Below are 18,219 nucleotides of genomic sequence, written 5' to 3' on the forward strand. Positions count from 1 at the left end.
AATTAGCGGGGGTAGAAAAGATCAAGGTTTTGGATTGGTGAAGATAAGAGATGGTGGTGAACAGCCGTTTTAAAGACCTGGAGGGAGGAGTGGGATTGAAGAGAGTGAGGGAGTTTGTTCCAGAGGCGGGAGAAAAGAGGAATGAAGGAGTGAAGGTGAGCAGAGAGTCTTGATTTTGGCAGTTTAACCATAAGAGGGTTGCAGGCAGATCTTGTGCGTCCTGCAGGAATATTTGGGGGACAGAGCTCAGAGAGAGCTGGGGGAGCAAGGCCGGAGAGGAGTCGGTAGAAGACGGAAAGACCACCAACCTGCCTGCGGTGATTAAGTGAAAGGCCCTCGTAGATAGCGTCATCGCGGGAGATTCCAATGATTCTGAACGCTTTGGTTTCAACAGCATGAAGACAAGCTAGGTGTGAGGCAGGAGCACCAGCCCAGAGGGGAGAGCAGTACTCCATTGAGCTGCGGATGAAAGCCTTGTATGTGGTGAGGAGCTCAGGTGTGCCAAGGAAGGACTTCGCACGACGGAGGATGCCCAGTCGGCGACTGGCTTTGGAGGCCAGCTTGGAAATGTGGTTTTCCCAGGAAAGATCATGGCAGATAGTGAGACCCAAAAGCTTGAGTGACAGAACTTCTTGGAGAGGATTATTCAGAAAGTAGATGGGAGGGTTGTCCAGTCGGTCTTTTCGGAGAGACATCGTAAGAGTGTGAGATTTGTCAGGATTGAAAGACATGTTCCACTTGTTTGCCCAGTCTGTGATTTTGTCCAGGTCTGCAGAGAGTGAGGAGGCTGCAGACTGCCGATCTGAGGGATGAGGAATGGAGCGGCAGAGAGTGGAGTCATCAGCAAAGAGATAGAGAGGATTTTCAAGAGAGTCAGAGAGATCATTGATGAAGACCAGAAAAAGCACAGGGCCCAGAACACTGCCTTGGGGAACTCCAGCCTGAACAGGAAGAGGAGATGAGAGAAACCCATTCAGGGCCACACGTTGACGACGACTAGAGAGGAAGTCTGCCAGCCATGCGTGGAGATTTCCATGGATACCAAAGGAGGAGAGTTTGGTGAGCAGAGCGGGGTGCCAGACCGTATCGAAGGCACGTGATATGTCGAGGGAGACAGCTCTAATTTCCTGTTTGACATTGAGGACCTCCATCCATTGTTGAGACAGCAGAAGCAGCATGTCCAGAGTAGAGTGACCTGGTCTGAAACCAAATTGATGATCAGAGATCAAGCCATTGGAGAAGAGGAAAGATTTCATATCCGAAGCAATGATGGATTCCATGACTTTGCTGATAATTGGGAGAAGGCTGATTGGTCTGTAGTTGCTTGGATCTGTTTTTGCACCTTTTTGTGCAAAGCGGTGATGTTGGCTGATTTCCAAGTAGATGGCAGTTGACCTTGAGCAAATGAGAGGGTGAAGAGAACAGAGAGAGGGAGTGAAAGAGCAGAAGAACAGGATTTTAAGACCCGTGGGCTGATGCCGTCAGGTCCAGTTGCAGAATCAGAGTCGAGGGTTGACAGAAACTTTTCCACCTTGTCAGGAGGAAAGGACACGGAGTCCAGGAGCAGCTGGGTACGACTGGGTATGGTGGGTACAGAGAGGGATGGGTTTGGGACACAAGATTTAGAGGCAAACACAGAGTTGAGGCATTCAGCTTTTTCACGTGCGGAGTCAGCTGTGCAGCCGTTTGAGGTAAGGGAGGGGATGGAGGGGGAACAAACACCAGAAACAGATTTGACCAGATGCCACCAGGATTTGGAAGAGGGAGACAGATAAGAGAGTTCGGTCTTGAGAACGGAGAGATATTGTTTCCTGGCTCTCCTGAGGGTGGACACACACTTGTTTCGGGCTTTGTGAAAGGAAATGAGATTTCCTTCTGTTGGATTTGCTTTCCAGGAGACGAAGGCAAGTTATTTCTGGGAAACAGCCTCACCACAAGATTCCGTGTACCATGGACGGGAGGAAGGGTATGACAACTGAAGACGAGATGGGATAAATCTGTGCATGAGAGAGAGCAATTTACTTTGGAAGAGTTCCCAGGATGAGTTGATGTCAGAGGTGGTAGAGATGGGAGACCAGTCCAGATGATTGATGGCTGCTTGAAGACCGTGCCAGTTGGCCTGAGTGAAATGCCAGACTCGTCGACGCTGAGCAGGCTCCCTGAGAATGGTCAGAGAGATGTCCACTTTAACAAGGACATGATCAGATAATCCGATTGGAGCAGAAGAAGAGCAGCAGACATTTTCAGGGAAGTTAGACATAACCAAGTCCAGAAGAGAAGATGCTCCGTTGACTGAGATCCGGGTCGGGAAATTGACAGATTGTGTCAGTCCCAGTGAGTCGCAGAAGTCCTTTGCTGAGGAGCCATGGCTGGTGAGAGAGGTACCCACACCCAGCCAACTAGCATGTTGACAAATTGAAATCACCACATATGAGGAAGAGAGAGTTGGGATGAGTAGATAGAAGTTGGTCCATATTATCAGACAGCGAGATGTAGATGGAGTCATCGCTGTTTGGTGGACGGTACAACACACATATGAACAAGAGGTGGGAGCGAAGGGGAAGCCGTAGCCAGAGGTATTCCTGTGGGTGAGGTGGAGAGAGTGCAGTGCAGGGCGAGTGAGGAAGAAAGTTTTTGATAAAGATAGCAACCCCACCTCCAGGACGAGGCTCAGGTCTATCATACCGGAGGAGGGAGTAACCCGGGAGAGATACTAAGGAATCAGAGACATCATGAAGGAGGAAAGTTTCTGTTAAGCAGATCACGTCTGGTTTGACAGAAGCAACCTGTATGGAGAGATCAGTTAAGTTTGAATGAAGGCCCCGGATGTTTGAGGTCCATACCGTTAATGAAGAGGAAGGGGGAGCATCAGATACAGAACAGGGGGGAGGAGGGGTAGGGTAAGATGTGGAAGAGGTGGAAGAGGTAGGGAGAGCTGTTGAAGGTGTGTCAGAGATTTCAGAATAGCTCGGAGAAAGGGAAGGATGGGGCGGACAAAAGGTTTGATGGTGATTGGGTGAGGCACAATGAGGTGTTATTTGAGGAGGGGGAAGAGCGAGGCAGAAGGTTGGGGGAGATGGAGGTGAGAGTTGGAAGGGGGAAGAAGCGGGGAGGACGCTTTGAGGAGGGGGAGTGAGAGGGGGGAAATTGAGAAGAAATGAGGGTGGGGAGATTTGAAGGGGAGGGGCGAGGGGGGAGTTTGGGAGGGAAGGGAAAAGGGGAGGGATTTGAAAGGGATGGGATATGGGGGAGATTTGGAGGGGAGGGGTGAGGGAGGAGTCTAGGAGGGGAGGGGTGAGGGGGAGTCTTGGAGGGGAGGGGTGAGGGGGTAGTTTAGGAGGGAGGGGGCAAGGGGGGAGATTTGAAAGGGATGGGTGATGGGGAGGATTAGGAGGGGAGGGGAAAGGGGGAAGATTTGAAAGGGATGGGTGATGGGGAAGATTTGGAGGGGAGGGGTGATGGGGAAGATTTGGAGGGGAGGGGTTATGGGGAAGATTTGGAGGGCAGGAGTGAGATTGGATTTTTGAAAGTGTACGATTAATGGGAAACGAACATTTATTGCAAAATGAGTTTCTTGTGACCTTCGAGTTAAGAATACGTTTAAGGATGCTGGAGGGAGGATGGAGTGCAGGAGAGTTTAGGGAATGTCGAAAAAAGGCACTATAGGAGATGGAATTTTTTTTTTGGGATGAATAGATTTGGTGAGCAAGTCGAAAGCAGCCTTTTAAAGAAGAAGAAGAAAAAGGTGTTATAATATATGACGGAATACAGAACTTGATGGGAAAGTGTAAACATTGAAGGTTAATAACAGTGAAAACTATCTGGGGAAATGGGGGAGAAACACGTGGTCGAAGAATGAACGAACGAATAAGAATGAATAAACGAATGAGAACAGAGAAGGAAATGTTGTTTTTTTTGTTTGTTTTTTTTTTTTTTTAGTTGACATTTACACAAGGAAGTAGGCTATGGGGTGAAAAGACTGGGAAAACAGAGAACGAAAGTTATTGGAGCACAAACGACGGACCGCTGAGAGAAAAACAAAGCCTCAAGGTTGTACACTGTACAAGGCCTCAAGACACGACACGAATTAACACGATTTTCAATACAGGTATGAAAGATTTGCACCGAAAATCCTCCTCGGGACACAATATACGTACACACACCATAAAATAAATACAGTTATAACGAAAATAGAAATGGGAACAATTACTTAACTTCGATTTCAAATCGCTCGCGACGCGGCAAAGGCCTTGCTCGCGACGCGGCAAACAGACGATTAATTTATGAAAGATAAACACCGAGAAACTTCCAAGGTGCACACTACAACTTCACACCCCGAAAGATAAATACAGTTTCGACAAAATACAATTGTGAACAGACTTAACTTTGAAAACGTGGAGACCGTGTGGAGCTTCGAAAATCCCTGCCGCCGTCTCCAAGATCTCGCGAGATCTCAGTAGAATGTTGTAGCTCCTGCCGTTCTCCTTCTTATCTTTACCTCTGCCACCGAAGTTGGGCAGAGGTTGTTTTCACCCCTGTCTGTTTGTTTGTCTGTCTGTGGACAGGATGTCTCAAAAAGTTATTGTTGTTTAAGGATTCAGACGAAATTTGGTGGAGAGGTTGGGTGTGTGACAAGGACGAAATGATTATATTTTGGTGAAGATCTGAATATGGATCTGGATACGAGAATTTTTTTATTTTCAAGTGCTTCTTCACCAATGAGTGATCGGGCCAAAAACGATATAAAGCCTGATATTTCAAAAAACTTGTGGACGGATAATGACAAAACTAGATGGAGTGACAAGTTAGGTGACGAGAACAAGCCGATTAGAATTTGGTTCAGGTCCGAATTCAGATCCGGCCTATCAGCGGATACAAAACGTAAACTGTTCAGCCTGGTGGAGGTTTATGCTCTACCGAGTGCCGTTCCAGTTAATTTTTTCTATCCGATGCTAAAATGGACAGAACACATTTAAACTCATCTAGGGTGTTTCACCTCCTCTTTGTTTGTGGGGCATTTGTTGTTCTTGTCCGTTTAACAACATTATTATCACCTTTTTCTTTGCAAATTGCAAAACCAAAATATTGGGTTATTCTTTCCATCTTTAAAACTACTGCAGTTACAGAAATTGTGCGGTCTACTCAAATAAATAAGAGCTTTATGAACTCCAAAACATTCATATATGATGTGGATTGTTGTAAAAACCAGATCTACAACATTGTCCCAATAGTAAGTTTAATTCAATTTCGATCTCGAGCAACACCTGTAAGAAATCACAAGCATTGTATCAGTATACCATAATCATAGAAGTAACAATGGATTAGCAATTTAGTGCAAGCAAGCCTGGAACATCTAGCAATACGCATCATTCGAGTATGCACTACCACACAGAATAAATGTCACAGGAATGTGTCGGAGCGATGTTCGTCCGAGTTCTTATGGAAGTCTCTCAGTGGTCGAAGGCAGCATAGCACCAGGGTTCAACTTAGACACAATTTCATTACATTCTCCCCGCCGTTAAAACTACACTTCCGCTTGGTAGGAATCAAGCTAGCAGCACATATCATCAGTTAGCAGCAGAGTAATATCAATGAGCAGCAGTTGTCAGTCTTTGTCAATCAGTCCAACCATAGCGGTCGGGGCGGCAAATTTCTCTCCCGGCGCGTGTCCGATAGACACCTGGTACCACATCCCCGAGGCCGGAATCCCCCGCATCGGAATGTCCGCCTAAATCGGGTGACAGCGGTGGCCCCACAAAGCCATACGGATCGGGTGCATGTGGTGATGGAGTAGCCGGTAGATTTTCCATTGTCGGATCGACTATACCGTAAGCCGGCTCGTCAGTATCCCCACATGGCGCAAGATGGCGCAAGATGGCGCACTGAGATTGTAGACTCCCGTCCATTGGGCAACAGTACACGAGCGTGCTCGGGATTGGTTTGGAGAACATGCACTTTGTCAACGAGAGGGTCGTATTTACTTGTGCGAACCGCGCGTTTGAGGAAGGCCGGTCCGGGCTCAGCAAGCCAGCCCGGCAGAGGACGGGTACTGCCCAATCGACGCGGGTTGCGAAACATACGGTCGTGGGGAGTTTGATTAGTAGCGGTGCACAGTAAAGTCCTGATCGAACTTAACGCCCAAGGTAGCGACCAAGCCCATCGGTCCAGCCCTAGTCCGCGGGACTTCAGGCTCGGAGTAATGGCTCTCCATATGATGCCATTAAATCGTCCCACCTGTCCGTTCGCCTGAGGCCTGTACGGAGTAGTATAGCTAGAAGCGATATTATGTTGGAGCAAGAAGTGTCTCGCATCTTGGGATAAGAACACCGCACCTCGATCAGTGTGCACAAAGGCCGGATTGCCAAACATAGAAAACAAGTTCTGCAGACATCGGATAACCGTAGCCGCAGACATATCGCTGCACGGGAAAGCGAAAGGGAATCTGGAGAACTCATCAATGATCGTGAGTAAATAACAAGAACTACTCGAAGCCGGTGAAGCCGGCAGTGGTCCTTTGAAGTCCATTGCCAATCTCTCCCACGGCCGAGTGGCCCGGACCAGCGTACCCATCGGAGGATTGTAGAAGCGAGGTGTAAGTTCAGCGCATACGGAACAGGTGCGACAGAGCCGACGTATATCCTCAACGGAATAGGGAAAGTTTCGACTGCGCACATAATGAGCGAAACGCGTCACACCGGGATGGCACAAGGTGTCATGAAGGATGCGCAGATCCTCAAAGGGGGTGAGACCCGCACACACCGCAGGCCGTGACAAAGCATCTGCAACGAGGTTATCCCTCCCCGGGCGATATTTGATTTTGTAACAGAAATCGGCTAGTTCAATCCGCCAGCGAGTGATTTTCTCATTCTTAATGCGTTGAGCATGTTGCGTGTCGTACATAAAGGCAACACTTTGTTGGTCCGTAATGATCTCAAAACATTTCCCAAGCAAATATGGCCGCCAGCACCTGATAGACTCAATGATGGCGTTCACCTCCTTTTCAACAGACGAGTGTCTTCGCTCCCCGGAGGAGAGAGTCCTTGAAACGAAAGCCGCAGGCCACCCCCCCCCCCCCCTCCAACCCCCCTTCCCCTTTGAGAGAGTGTAGCAGCTATCGCGTGATCCGAAGCATCGCTTTCCAAAACAAAGGACTTGTTTTCGTCTATCGTCGACACAGCGGCACCAGCAATGTCGGACTTCAGGCCATGGAAAGCAGCCTTAACAGCGCCACTCATGGGGAACGCATCGCAATCGACAAGTGGGCGGAGTTTCTCGGAAAAATTTTGAACCCACTTAGAGTAATGAGCAAACAGCCCGAGAGCACGCTTCAAAGAAGCTCGATCGCAGGGCTGGGCCATGTCGAGCAAGGGTCGCAGACGCTCCTTATCCGGAGCAATAGAGCCGTGGGTCACGGTGTACCCCAGGAGATCTATCGTTCGAGCAGAATAGCGACATTTAGCCTCGTTCATAGTCAGGCGATACTTGTGCGCAACCTCGAGGAAGTGCTTCAGATTAGCATCATGATGTTCTTTGTCGTACCCACAAACCGTGAGATTATCCAGATAAACAAAGACATTGGTTAAATTCTCCTTAGCGATGAGGTCGTCCATAGCCCTTTGGAAGCACGCTACCCCATTCGTGACCCTGAAAGGCAGCCGGATGAACTGGTACAACCTCTGTCCGGATTCAAACGCAGTGTAGATGCGATCTGCCTCAGAGATTGGAATCTGATGATACGCACTACGTAGATCGAGAGTGCTGTATACCGAATATTGTGCCACCTGCCGTACCAGAGAATCCATTCCCGGGAGCGGGTAGGCGTCCAATTGGGTAAACCGATTAATCGTCTGCGAATAGTCGATTACCATGCGTTTGCGGTGCGATTCTGTTCGAACCACCAAAACTTGGGCCCGCCAAGGGGACCGACTAGGTTCTATAATACCTTCCTTTAACAGCTGCGCAGTCTCTTCAGCAATGAATTGCGTGTCAGCCCGTGAGTAGCGTCGCGATTTAACAGCCACCGGAGTACAGTCAGTAGTCATATTGGGAAACAGCGACAGTGGTTCAATTTCTATCCCTGCAAGAGCACACACAGCAAGAGTGTCAGTACCACCAAATTCCATTTCCAAACGCCCATGTCGCCAGAGAAAATCATGTCCTCGCAAAACTTCTGCACATAATGCTGGTAAGACCATTAAATGCACATCCGGAAACATTCGACCCTTAATTACAAGCTTCAGTCGACATTCCCCCTTCGTGCTAAGCCATAGCCCTTGAGAAGCCATGAAGATTCTGCATTTTGTTCCGAGAATCGGCCAGCCATGCTTCTGAACAAGTCGAAAATCGACATAACTATCAGTGGATCCGGTGTCAATTAAAGCATTTGCAAAAATTCCTTCAATCATGAGTGGGATAATAGCGCGGGACAGGCCAGGTGGCCCTGCAGATGTCGAGTTGTCGAGAGGAGGCGCTCAAGCCTCACGTGTGGATCCGACGCCAGCTAATGTCTTTCGTGCAGTTGAAGTCGCTTGTAGGCCAGTCGTGCCGCCACCGGAGGGCGCTCGTGCCACGCGCGGAGATCCCAGCTTTCGTGTGGTCAAAGTGGATCGTAGGTCGGTCGTGCCGCCACCAGAGGGCGCTCGCGCCACGCGCGGAGATTCGAAGCCAGCGTACGCAGATCGGGGAGCCAAACCCGGAAGTGGGCTGGGCGTCGAAAGAATTCCTGTCAAGGACAATCGTGCCGCGTACCGCTGTGATTGCGCGAATTGTTTAGTCGACGCGGCAAGTCTCATCATGGTCGACCTCTCAGTTCGGGGCCCACGGAGAGGGGCGATTCCAATCAAGGCCGGGTGAGGCGCCATTTGTTCCACGGGCACGGAGATAAGCACATTCAGCATCAAGCGAGCTCGCCCGCCTCGCGACGAACGACAAACTTTTGCAAAGTGACCCGTCTTCGAACATAAATGACACTTCGCCTCCTTAGCCGGACAAACTGACCTGAGACGGTTCCGGTTCCCGCAGAAATAGCACTTAGCGTTATTTCCTGGCTTGGGTCCAGCAGCAGCGGCCGCTGTCAAACTCGGGTCGGGGTCCTCGAGCGCATCAGGTGCCTCCAATTCCGGCGAGGATGCAGCATCCTCTAGTTCGGCGGAAGCTCTCTCCGGTCGTGTCTGTCAGGATATCCCTGCAGTGACGTATGGGCGTTCATACGAGTCGGCTTGTACCTGTGCTTCGGTGTACACGTGAGATAACCGAAGGGCTGTTTCTAGGGTCAAGTCGTCTTGTTCGAGTAGTCTTTGTCTGACGACCTGCGATCTAATGCCTGAGACAAAAGCATCGCGAGCAAGGTCATCCCAGACTTGTGCATGGGTGCGTACCTCAGTGGTACAGTCCTTCAATAATCGTCGGAGGTCTTGAGCGAATTGGTCTATAGTCTCCGTGGGCTCTTGTCGTCGAGACACAAGCAAATGTCGGGTGTAGACCGCGCTTTGTGTTTTGATGTAAATACGTTTCAGCTCGGCCATAGCAGTATCGTACGTAGCGCACTGTGTAATGGACATGTACACAGTATGATTCACCTTGGATTGCAACACCGCAAGCTTCGTGTCAGCGGTGATTCCCTCCTGCGAATTCAGATGATTAGTCAGGAGCTTCAACCAGTGTAGCAAGCAATTGAGCGGATGCGTCCGGCGCTTGGGGGTCCGCGCAGAAAACTGGAACTTGGATCAGCTTATGAGCCATGTTGGTCTCATTCAGCACGAAGAGAGGAAACTGAATTAATTGTTGTAAAAACCAGATCTACAACATTGTCCCAATAGTAGGTTTAATTCAGTTTCGATCTCTAGCAACACCTGTAAGAAATCACAAGCATTGTATCAGTATACCAATATACCATAATCATAGAAGTAACAATGGATTAGCAATTTAGTGCAAGCAAGCCTGGAGCATCTAGCAATATGCACCATTCGAGTATGCACTACCACACAGAATAAATGTCACAGGAATGTGTCGGAGCGATGTCCGTCCGAGTTCTTATGGAAGCCTCTCAGTGGTCGAAGGCAGCATAGCACCTTGGTTCAACTTAGACACAATTTCATTACATGGATATTTGGTTGGAGCTAAATATACAGAATTTTTACTTGAACTGATCATTCGTCACTCGCATTGTTACTTGTTCCCAGTAATGTCGACTTGCAAAAATAAATAAAACACGAGTTCCCTTACAATTGACTTTGATGCATGAGGAGGTCATTCGGCCCATCAAAGCCTGCGCTTATGTTACGAGATTATTGTTTGTCCGTGCTCTATGCTTGAACTTGAAGCAAGGGGCAGCACGTACCATTTTTAGTTTTTGCTATAATTTGGCCAGGGTTCGAACCTCCAACGTCTTAGACTGAGTGGATGATCTAACCATTACACCACTGAGTGTGGTTAAAACAATCCGTTTGTCTCTTCTGAAACCCACATTGTGCTCTTGTTATAGGCAAGTGGGCAAACCTGTCCATATTCCAAATGCAGAATGGGACAATCACGTATACTGCACATTGAGGGCTATACTCCAATGTTTACCATGCAGTTGTCTAAGGTTCAAAAATGTGTGTTGAATGAAGTGATTGGGTTCATTCTTATTTACGATCCACAATTTTTCCCTCGTTATTGTGGTTGGCTGGGGGAAGAAGCTTGGCCCAAGTCTTTCGTGAACCAGCTGGCCAAGTCTGACATCTGACGACTGAATTTAGGGCAGAAATTTGGAATTTGAATGGTGCCGGAGATAGCTCACCTACTCTTCCTGAAGGACACTATGGGATCTTTAACGTCCACCAACTAATGTTGGGAGGTGGGAGGCCCAATTTAACCTCCATATTAGGGACACATTGATGAAACACCGGGATGACAGTTCATAGCTGGGCCAAGATGCAAACCCAGGCTAGACAGCTTAGAGTCGAGTGTGCATACCTCTGAGGCCTAGGCCATGAATAGTCGAGTTCGTTACATTTCCGAATTGCTTCATACACCAAAAGCTGCCTTATTTTTATGCTTGATGGAAATGGATCGCTGCATAAACTTCTCCTTAAACCATTTGACGGATATTATTTGTAATTCAGTTATCTTGTGTGATTATTGTCCTTTTCACGGAAGATGCACCCCTTGGGCTGTACGAGTTCGTCATCGATCCAAATTCTTTTTCCCGAACAATTGAAAACATGTTTCATCTCTCATTTCTTGTTAAGGTGAGACGGAATTGCATGTACAAATGTTGATATGTTTAAACATCATTTTGATCGTACTGCATTTATATGCCTATATCTTACTTTTCCTGCCTGCCATACGTTTTGCAGCTCCTTGTCAAAGTTATCCCTGCCATCAATCATCTAGATTGGCAGAACAGAATTTGGATAGAGAGGAGGGTGGTGTGCCTTTAAGAAATTATTTTATTTTGACTGTTGCGTTTTATTTGAGACTGGTTTTTGTTGTTATTTTCAGGATGGACTTGTCAGCATTGAATGTGGTGAACAAGGGATGCTGCGCATTGGTATGCAATTGGCAAAAAAGTTGGACTTTTATGTTTATGAGCGACTGTGCAAAGTCATTCTTTTTATGGATTTCTTATTTTGATGGGGGATTATCTTTTATCAGTGTGACATCTTACCATTCAGAGGGTAGCACACAAATTACACATCCAAAAAGTTGTATACAAGATAGTCCACATGGCTTGTGGCCCCTTGCTAGCAACTAACATTTTCTTGACAATTCGTTACGTCTCTGGAGGTCTGATAACTGGATTTTCAAACCACAAGAGAAGGATGACAGCTTGACATCCCTCGTCATTGCCACCTTGAGTGACTGTGGCTGTAGGGTAGCCCGCCTTGTACGGTCAGAACCTCCATGTGGCACTTCCTTCTAAGCATCTCCCCAGGATGCGTCTGTCCCACTTCCCCAAGGCGTTTTTCCTGCAGTGATAACGTGTATAAATAGCTTATAGTTATCATGGTGTTTCTGTGGGAGCAACGGCTTCTACAGGAAGTAAAAATATAACAAACCACAAACACGTAAGCTTAGCTTTTTAAACAGTCGCTAATGCTCTTTATAACACTAAATGAAGAAATTTGGAGGAATCTCGACATCCGTGAAGTAAGATTTACTTACAAAACTGAGCGAAGAGCTACTGTACTCTATATGACCCACAAATGTTGGGTTAATAACATGGCCCTTTCTGCCACTACCGTGGCATTTTTCGTAGCGAACTTTTGAAACTCGCACCTGCTGTTTCATACGAAACAAAGGGAGAAGCTCGGGTTGTGCTCCTTTACCAAGCAGCTAGCTAGCGCTTGCCAAGCCAGCCGTTCCTTAATGGTTTTGAATGGAGTGCTTGCTCAAATGCTTAAACCACTTGGTGATCTCTCCACAAGAAACTTGGTAAATGAACACACACCCAATGTTCTTGAGACCCGCCCATAGATCGACTGTAATCTACTTACCCCAAAGAGGAATGACCCTTCCTGCCCCTCCCGGAGTCTGTGGGTGTACCAGTATACTAAATTTGACAACTGCTAGCTTATGCTCTTAATAGCTGGGCAATAAATACCCTTTTCGTTTGGCCAATCTTCCCTACAATGAATATCTCCCACATTGCAGACCATGCCGAGGTTTTCACAAAACACTTCTAGCCTTGCTACACACTTGATAATTGATTCCTCCCCAGTTGAACATGATAATTTCTTGCAGGATGGTTAACTAGGCCTTCGTGGGCACTCGGACAACTCCGAGGACCATGCATTATTTTGAAAATAAAAAGTGCAATCAATGTGTGATTAATATATTTATGTACTATGTACAGCAAATGTACAATAAACTACAAGCCTTAATGAATATATATATATATATATGTATACAGTGGAACCTTGACTTACGAGTGCCCCAACTTACGAGTTTTTCGAGATACGAGCCGTCGCTCGGGCGGTTTATTGCTTTGAGATGCGAGCCGAGATCCGAGTTACGAGCTTTCGCCACCCGGTCACGTGGTTATCTTGCCGTGCACGTACAGTACGTATCTCTGTCGTATAGCGCTGCATTTTTTTTTTCGCATTTTGGTTATTTCGAGTTCACGCCGCCAGGTGGGTTCTGGTCACGTGGTTATCTTGCCGTGCACGTACAGTACGTATCTCTGTCGTATAGCGCTGCATTTTTTTTTTTTGCATTTTGGTTATTTCGAGTTCACGCCGCCAGGTGGGTTCTGGTCACGTGGTTATCTTGCCGTGCACGTACAGTACGTATCTCTGTCGTATAGCGCTGCATTTTTTTTTTCGCATTTTGGTTATTTCGAGTTCACGCCGCCAGGTGGGTTCTGGTCACGTGGTTATCTTGCCGTGCACGTACAGTACGTATCTCTGTCGTATAGCGCTGCATTTTTTTTTTCGCATTTTGGTTATTTCGAGTTCACGCCGCCAGGTGGGTTCTGGTCACGTGGTTATCTTGCCGTGCACGTACAGTACGTATCTCTGTCGTACAGCGCTGCATTTTTTTTTCCGCATTTTGGTTATTTCGGAAAATTTCTTAGTTTTAACCATGGGGCCTAAGAAAGTGAGTGGCAAGTGCAGTGCTGAGAAGAAGAAGAGGATGATGTGCTTGGATATAAAACACGCAATCGTCGAAAAACATGAGCGAGGTGTCGAGGAGGACGTAGATAACGACAGAGGAGAAGAGCATGCCAGGCCACAACTTGTTCAGAATGCCAGCGATAGCTCGCCTTCTCTTTGTGGAAAACACGGTGAGATCCTTAACATCCAACAACTAATGGGACGCAAACGGGGCGCCCAGTTTAGCGGTACACACATTGATGAATCACCCTGCCTGTGATTCACCCATGACAGGTTATAGCTGGGTCGGGATTCAAACCCAGGCTGGACAGTTTAGACTTTAGAGTCAAGTGTGCGTACCTCCAGTCCAGGCCATCCTGCCAACTTGTATGCTGCATACAGGTGAAATATAAAGCGCGAGATATTTTTATATTTTCTGTATATTTTTAAAAAAATTGGTGTGGTTTTTGGCGGGCTGGAACGGATTAATAGCATTTCAATGCATTTCAATGGGGAAATTTGATTTGAGATACGAGCAATTTGAGTTACGAGCTCGGTCACGGAACGAATTAAACTCGTAAGTCAAGGTTCCACTGTATATATGTATATATATATATATATATATGTATATATATGTATATATATATATATATATATATATATATGTATATATATGTATATATATATATATATATATATATATATATATATATATATATATATATGTATATATATGTATATATATATATATATATGTATGTATATATAGATATATATATATATATATATATATATATATATATATATATATATATATATATATATATATATATATATATATATATATATATATATATATATATATATATAAATATATATATTGTTACGGATCTCGGGGGTCGGCTCTCCCCTTATCAAGGGGGGGTTAATCCCCTTGTCTCTTTAGCTGGCCGTCCCGAGTCCTTAGATGTTATAACGCTCCTTCCGGTCGGTATTAGCTAGGGTCATTGGTCAAAGTAGTCCAAAATACCTACTTACTAACCCGACCGTAAAGCAGGAAAATAACTCACGCTCGAACCACGGATGTGATGGAAAATGCCGAGCGGATAGCAATCCGCGATCCGAGCTATTAACAAATGACTAGACTCGATTGTAGTGGTTCCTAACCGTGCCACAGGTACTCAATTGAGAAAAGACGAAAGCGAAGGGATTAAGACGAAACCAGAAAGAACAGATGAATTTATTACAAAACAAAAAGAAGAGGAAAGGAAAGAATGTACAAGAAAGGAAGAAGAAGAAGCAGGACACAGTGCAGTCTTAAAAATAGTCTTAACTTATGACCCCAGACAAACATACACACTCACACGGGGATTGTAGCTGGTAGGGTGGAAGGTCCAGGTAGATGGTCCAGGCGATGGGGTCCAGGCTCCAGTTGAGGCTCCAGTCCAGGCTCCGGTTCAACGGGCGAAAACCCGCCAGGCAGCTCTGCGTATCGTTGGAACGCGACCGGACCCTTACATATAGCGGGGGGACTGGGATGCTTCGTACGTAATAACTGTACGTTCGCGCCAAACGCTCTCCCTATCAAAGTCCTTTCAATGCGCACGCCTCCAACAAGTCCGTGCAAGTTCTTTGCAAATGTGCGCGCCTCCAACACCGCGTAAGTCCTCCGAAATAAGTCCGTGAAAGGGCTTTGCGTTCGCGCTTATATCATGCGAGCCAAGATCACTCCGCACTTCATAAAGCCACGCCCGCCGGTGATATTCCCTCAGCCCTGGTTGGCTGGTGAGGGCTTACCGGCCACGGCTTTGACGGCTGGTTGACAGGCCACACCTTGTTCTTGGCGTGCCGCCCCCTTTTTCCTCGGGCCTAACCGCATGGCTTATGGCGTCGTTTGAGCGAGCTCATGGGCAGCAGCGAATGCTGCCGCTGCTGGCAGAGGCGCTTAATGGCGTTTCTTGGAGAGGGAGGTTGCAAAATGGACGAAAGGGCCTACTCCTTATTTGATTGACGCAACGCAGATTCAACTATTGGAAACACGGCCTTATCTAAAACACATAATAATGAAATAACTGAGTTCCTATGGTGGCCTACGTGTTGCTTGTGGACTAACTGGGGGTGCAACCTTTAACCTTTAATGTCATATTTACAAGTGATTATTTATTTACAAAAGTGTGGGTTCTAAAACCGCAACACTGCACCCTCCCTTTTTCCAGGCTCGTTCCGAGCCGAAACAAAAGGAACTATCTTTTAAATTAATGTGACACTTAGGTGTGGTTACCCTCTACTTTTAACCTCACCCTGAGTGCGACAGTTTTAATACTAAATATGTCCCACCTACTGCGTTGCATCATATCTAACTGACTCACACCCACAATTCACCGAATTACAGAATGGTCTTCAAACTACACATTTAACTGGTGGGGAGCATTATTTACAAAACACTAATTATATTTACAAACTGCAACCCAGGACCTGACTTTTGTGGGAAAAGAAGAGATGTTTGAAAACAGGAAAATGCCATTGCCATGCACTGCACCGATACACCATACGCCATATGTACCCAATAAAATGCACCATAATAAACAAAATGCACCAAAAGCACCATAAAAGCACAAAGAGCACCAAAGAAGCACCATCACCTAAATAATAATAATAATAATAATGCATTTATTTTATATAGCGCTTTTCAGGAAGCCCAAAGACGCTTTGACAGAGTGCAAAACATAACGCATAGCAAAACATAAAGACAATTGCAAAAAAAGAAGAATCAATAGGGAAATATTCAAAGCACAAAGGAGGGAGAAGGAGAGGAGATAGTCAGGGGTTAGATGCTGTGGGTTAAATGTTGAATGCAGTGTTGAACAGGTGGGTCTTGAGTGATGTTTTGAATGTGGTGAGTGAGGAGGAGTCTCTGATGGTGTGAGGTAGCGAGTTCCAGAGGGTGGGAGCAGCGATGGAGAAGGCCCTGTCCCCCCAGGATCTAAATTTGGTCCGGATGGGGGTGGTCAGGAGGTTGGTACCAGCAGAGCGGAGGTTGCGGGTGGGAGTGTGTCTGGAGAGGAGGTCAGCCAGGTAGGATGGGGCCAGGTTATGGAGGGCTTTGTAGGTCAAGAGGAGGATTTTGTACTGGATTCTCTGGGAGATGGGGAGCCAGTGAAGCTTGTAAAGGACGGGGGTGATGTGGTCACGGGTCCGGGAATGGGTGAGTAGACGGGCAGCGGAGTTCTGAATGTATTGGAGTTTATTGGTGATTGTTGAGGGTGAACCATAAAGGAGGCTATTGCAGTAGTCCAGACGGGAAGTGATGAAGGCGTGGATGAGGGTTTCTGCAGCCACAGAGGAGAGGGATGGACGGAGACGGGCGATGTTTTTCAGGTGGAAGAAGGCTGTCTTTGTGATCTGTTTAGTGTATTTGTCGAAGGAGAGGGTTTGGTCAAAGATGATTCCAAGATTCCGGATGATAAATGCACATAAAAAACATTTCAGAAATAATAAAGGATGTCTGATGTCTTCTTGCTTCTCTGCTGGGCCGATGTATCGTGCCTTGATCTTCTTGCTTGATGTTACTATTTATTAATAAAAGGGCACACACCGCGTCTGCTTTTTATTATTTGTATGGCCAGCAGGGCCAACTCAGGTGGTCCACTGCTGGGCATGGATGCCACATAAAACAGTGGTCCGCAAACCAGACACCGCTGGCAACAACGGTCGGTCCCAGCAGAGGTGCCAGGCCACAGAACGTGTGGTCCATATGTGGTGCCAGGCCACAGAACGTGTGGTCCATATGTGGTGCATCAGTGCAGGCAGGAGGCAGCAAGGGTGCGGGCACACAACTGCGGCACCTGCACACTCCCCTCGGGCACAAAAGAACATGGTCCATGAGTGGGGAAGGAAGGACAAGCAGATTAGCGGGGCAAGGGCGCGAGGGTACACATCAAAACAAAGTAATGCGATATGAAGGGCGCGGGAGAGCGAGCTGAGAAAGCTCGTCCCTAGCGTACGTCACCCCCCATGTCACCTACCCTACCCTTGCCCTTACCTGTATTTACACAATTTGCAATTCGTTGCTAACGTCTTGTCTTTCCCATCCCCTCTAATTCCATATTCGTCACCAATCCCTCCTAAGGAGGAAGAGATGGAATCACAACAATGTCAAATCCACGTCAAGATGCATCTTTCATTCTCCAAAATCGTTTACAAAATCTGGTGTGGAGTCTTTCACCTCGGTGAGCGGATGCGGATGGTGCGAAGAGATTTTCTCCTATCTATCCTTCTAAATGACATTAACACTTTAACTCTACCCGGGGTCTTGCCCTGCGAAACCATTGGCCATCTTTACTCTATGTGGTTCTAAAAACCAAATTCCCATTGACCAGTCTGTGGTATTCTCCAATTTGGGGTCTCACTCCCCCGATTTTTCTCCCTGTGCCCTCGCACAATTTCGTGGCTGGGTCGTGTGGCTCCCCTAGCAGGTCCTACTTACCTGCGCATCTCCGCCACTGAACGTCGCCACCCAAGCTTGCCGAGCTCCTTCACCCTACCATAACCTACCTGACTGGGGAAGGCCCTCCCTGGCGCTTACCCCCTCAGTGCCCACTCTGGCACTGGGCTACCCGGGTCCTCTCCCTAGGATCCTTGG

The 18,219-nt window shown here is 47.1% G+C and overlaps 1 protein-coding gene and 1 long non-coding RNA gene across 3 annotated transcripts in view; one reads left to right on the forward strand and one right to left on the reverse strand.

Annotated features, from left to right (window-relative positions):
- LOC137434306 (EP300-interacting inhibitor of differentiation 3-like) overlaps positions 1-18,219 on the forward strand; it is a 91,154-nt gene that overhangs the window by 50,055 nt on the left and 22,880 nt on the right. For both annotated transcript variants that reach the window (XM_078785478.1, XM_078785479.1), the window contains 2 exons: positions 11,140-11,231; positions 11,485-11,533. In XM_078785478.1, coding sequence (XP_078641604.1) covers positions 11,140-11,231; positions 11,485-11,533 — 141 coding nt within the window. The remainder of the gene's footprint in view (positions 1-11,139; positions 11,232-11,484; positions 11,534-18,219) is intronic.
- On the reverse strand, positions 5,220-9,706 carry LOC144894018 (uncharacterized). The gene is made up of 2 exons (XR_013624699.1): positions 9,579-9,706; positions 5,220-5,264 (listed from the first exon to the last, which is right to left on the reverse strand). It is a non-coding gene; the product is annotated as an uncharacterized LOC144894018 (long non-coding RNA).

This window comes from Myxine glutinosa, chromosome 10, assembly GCF_964187855.1.
Source record: "Myxine glutinosa chromosome 10, kmMyxGlut1.1, whole genome shotgun sequence".
Lineage (NCBI taxonomy): Eukaryota > Metazoa > Chordata > Myxini > Myxiniformes > Myxinidae > Myxine > Myxine glutinosa.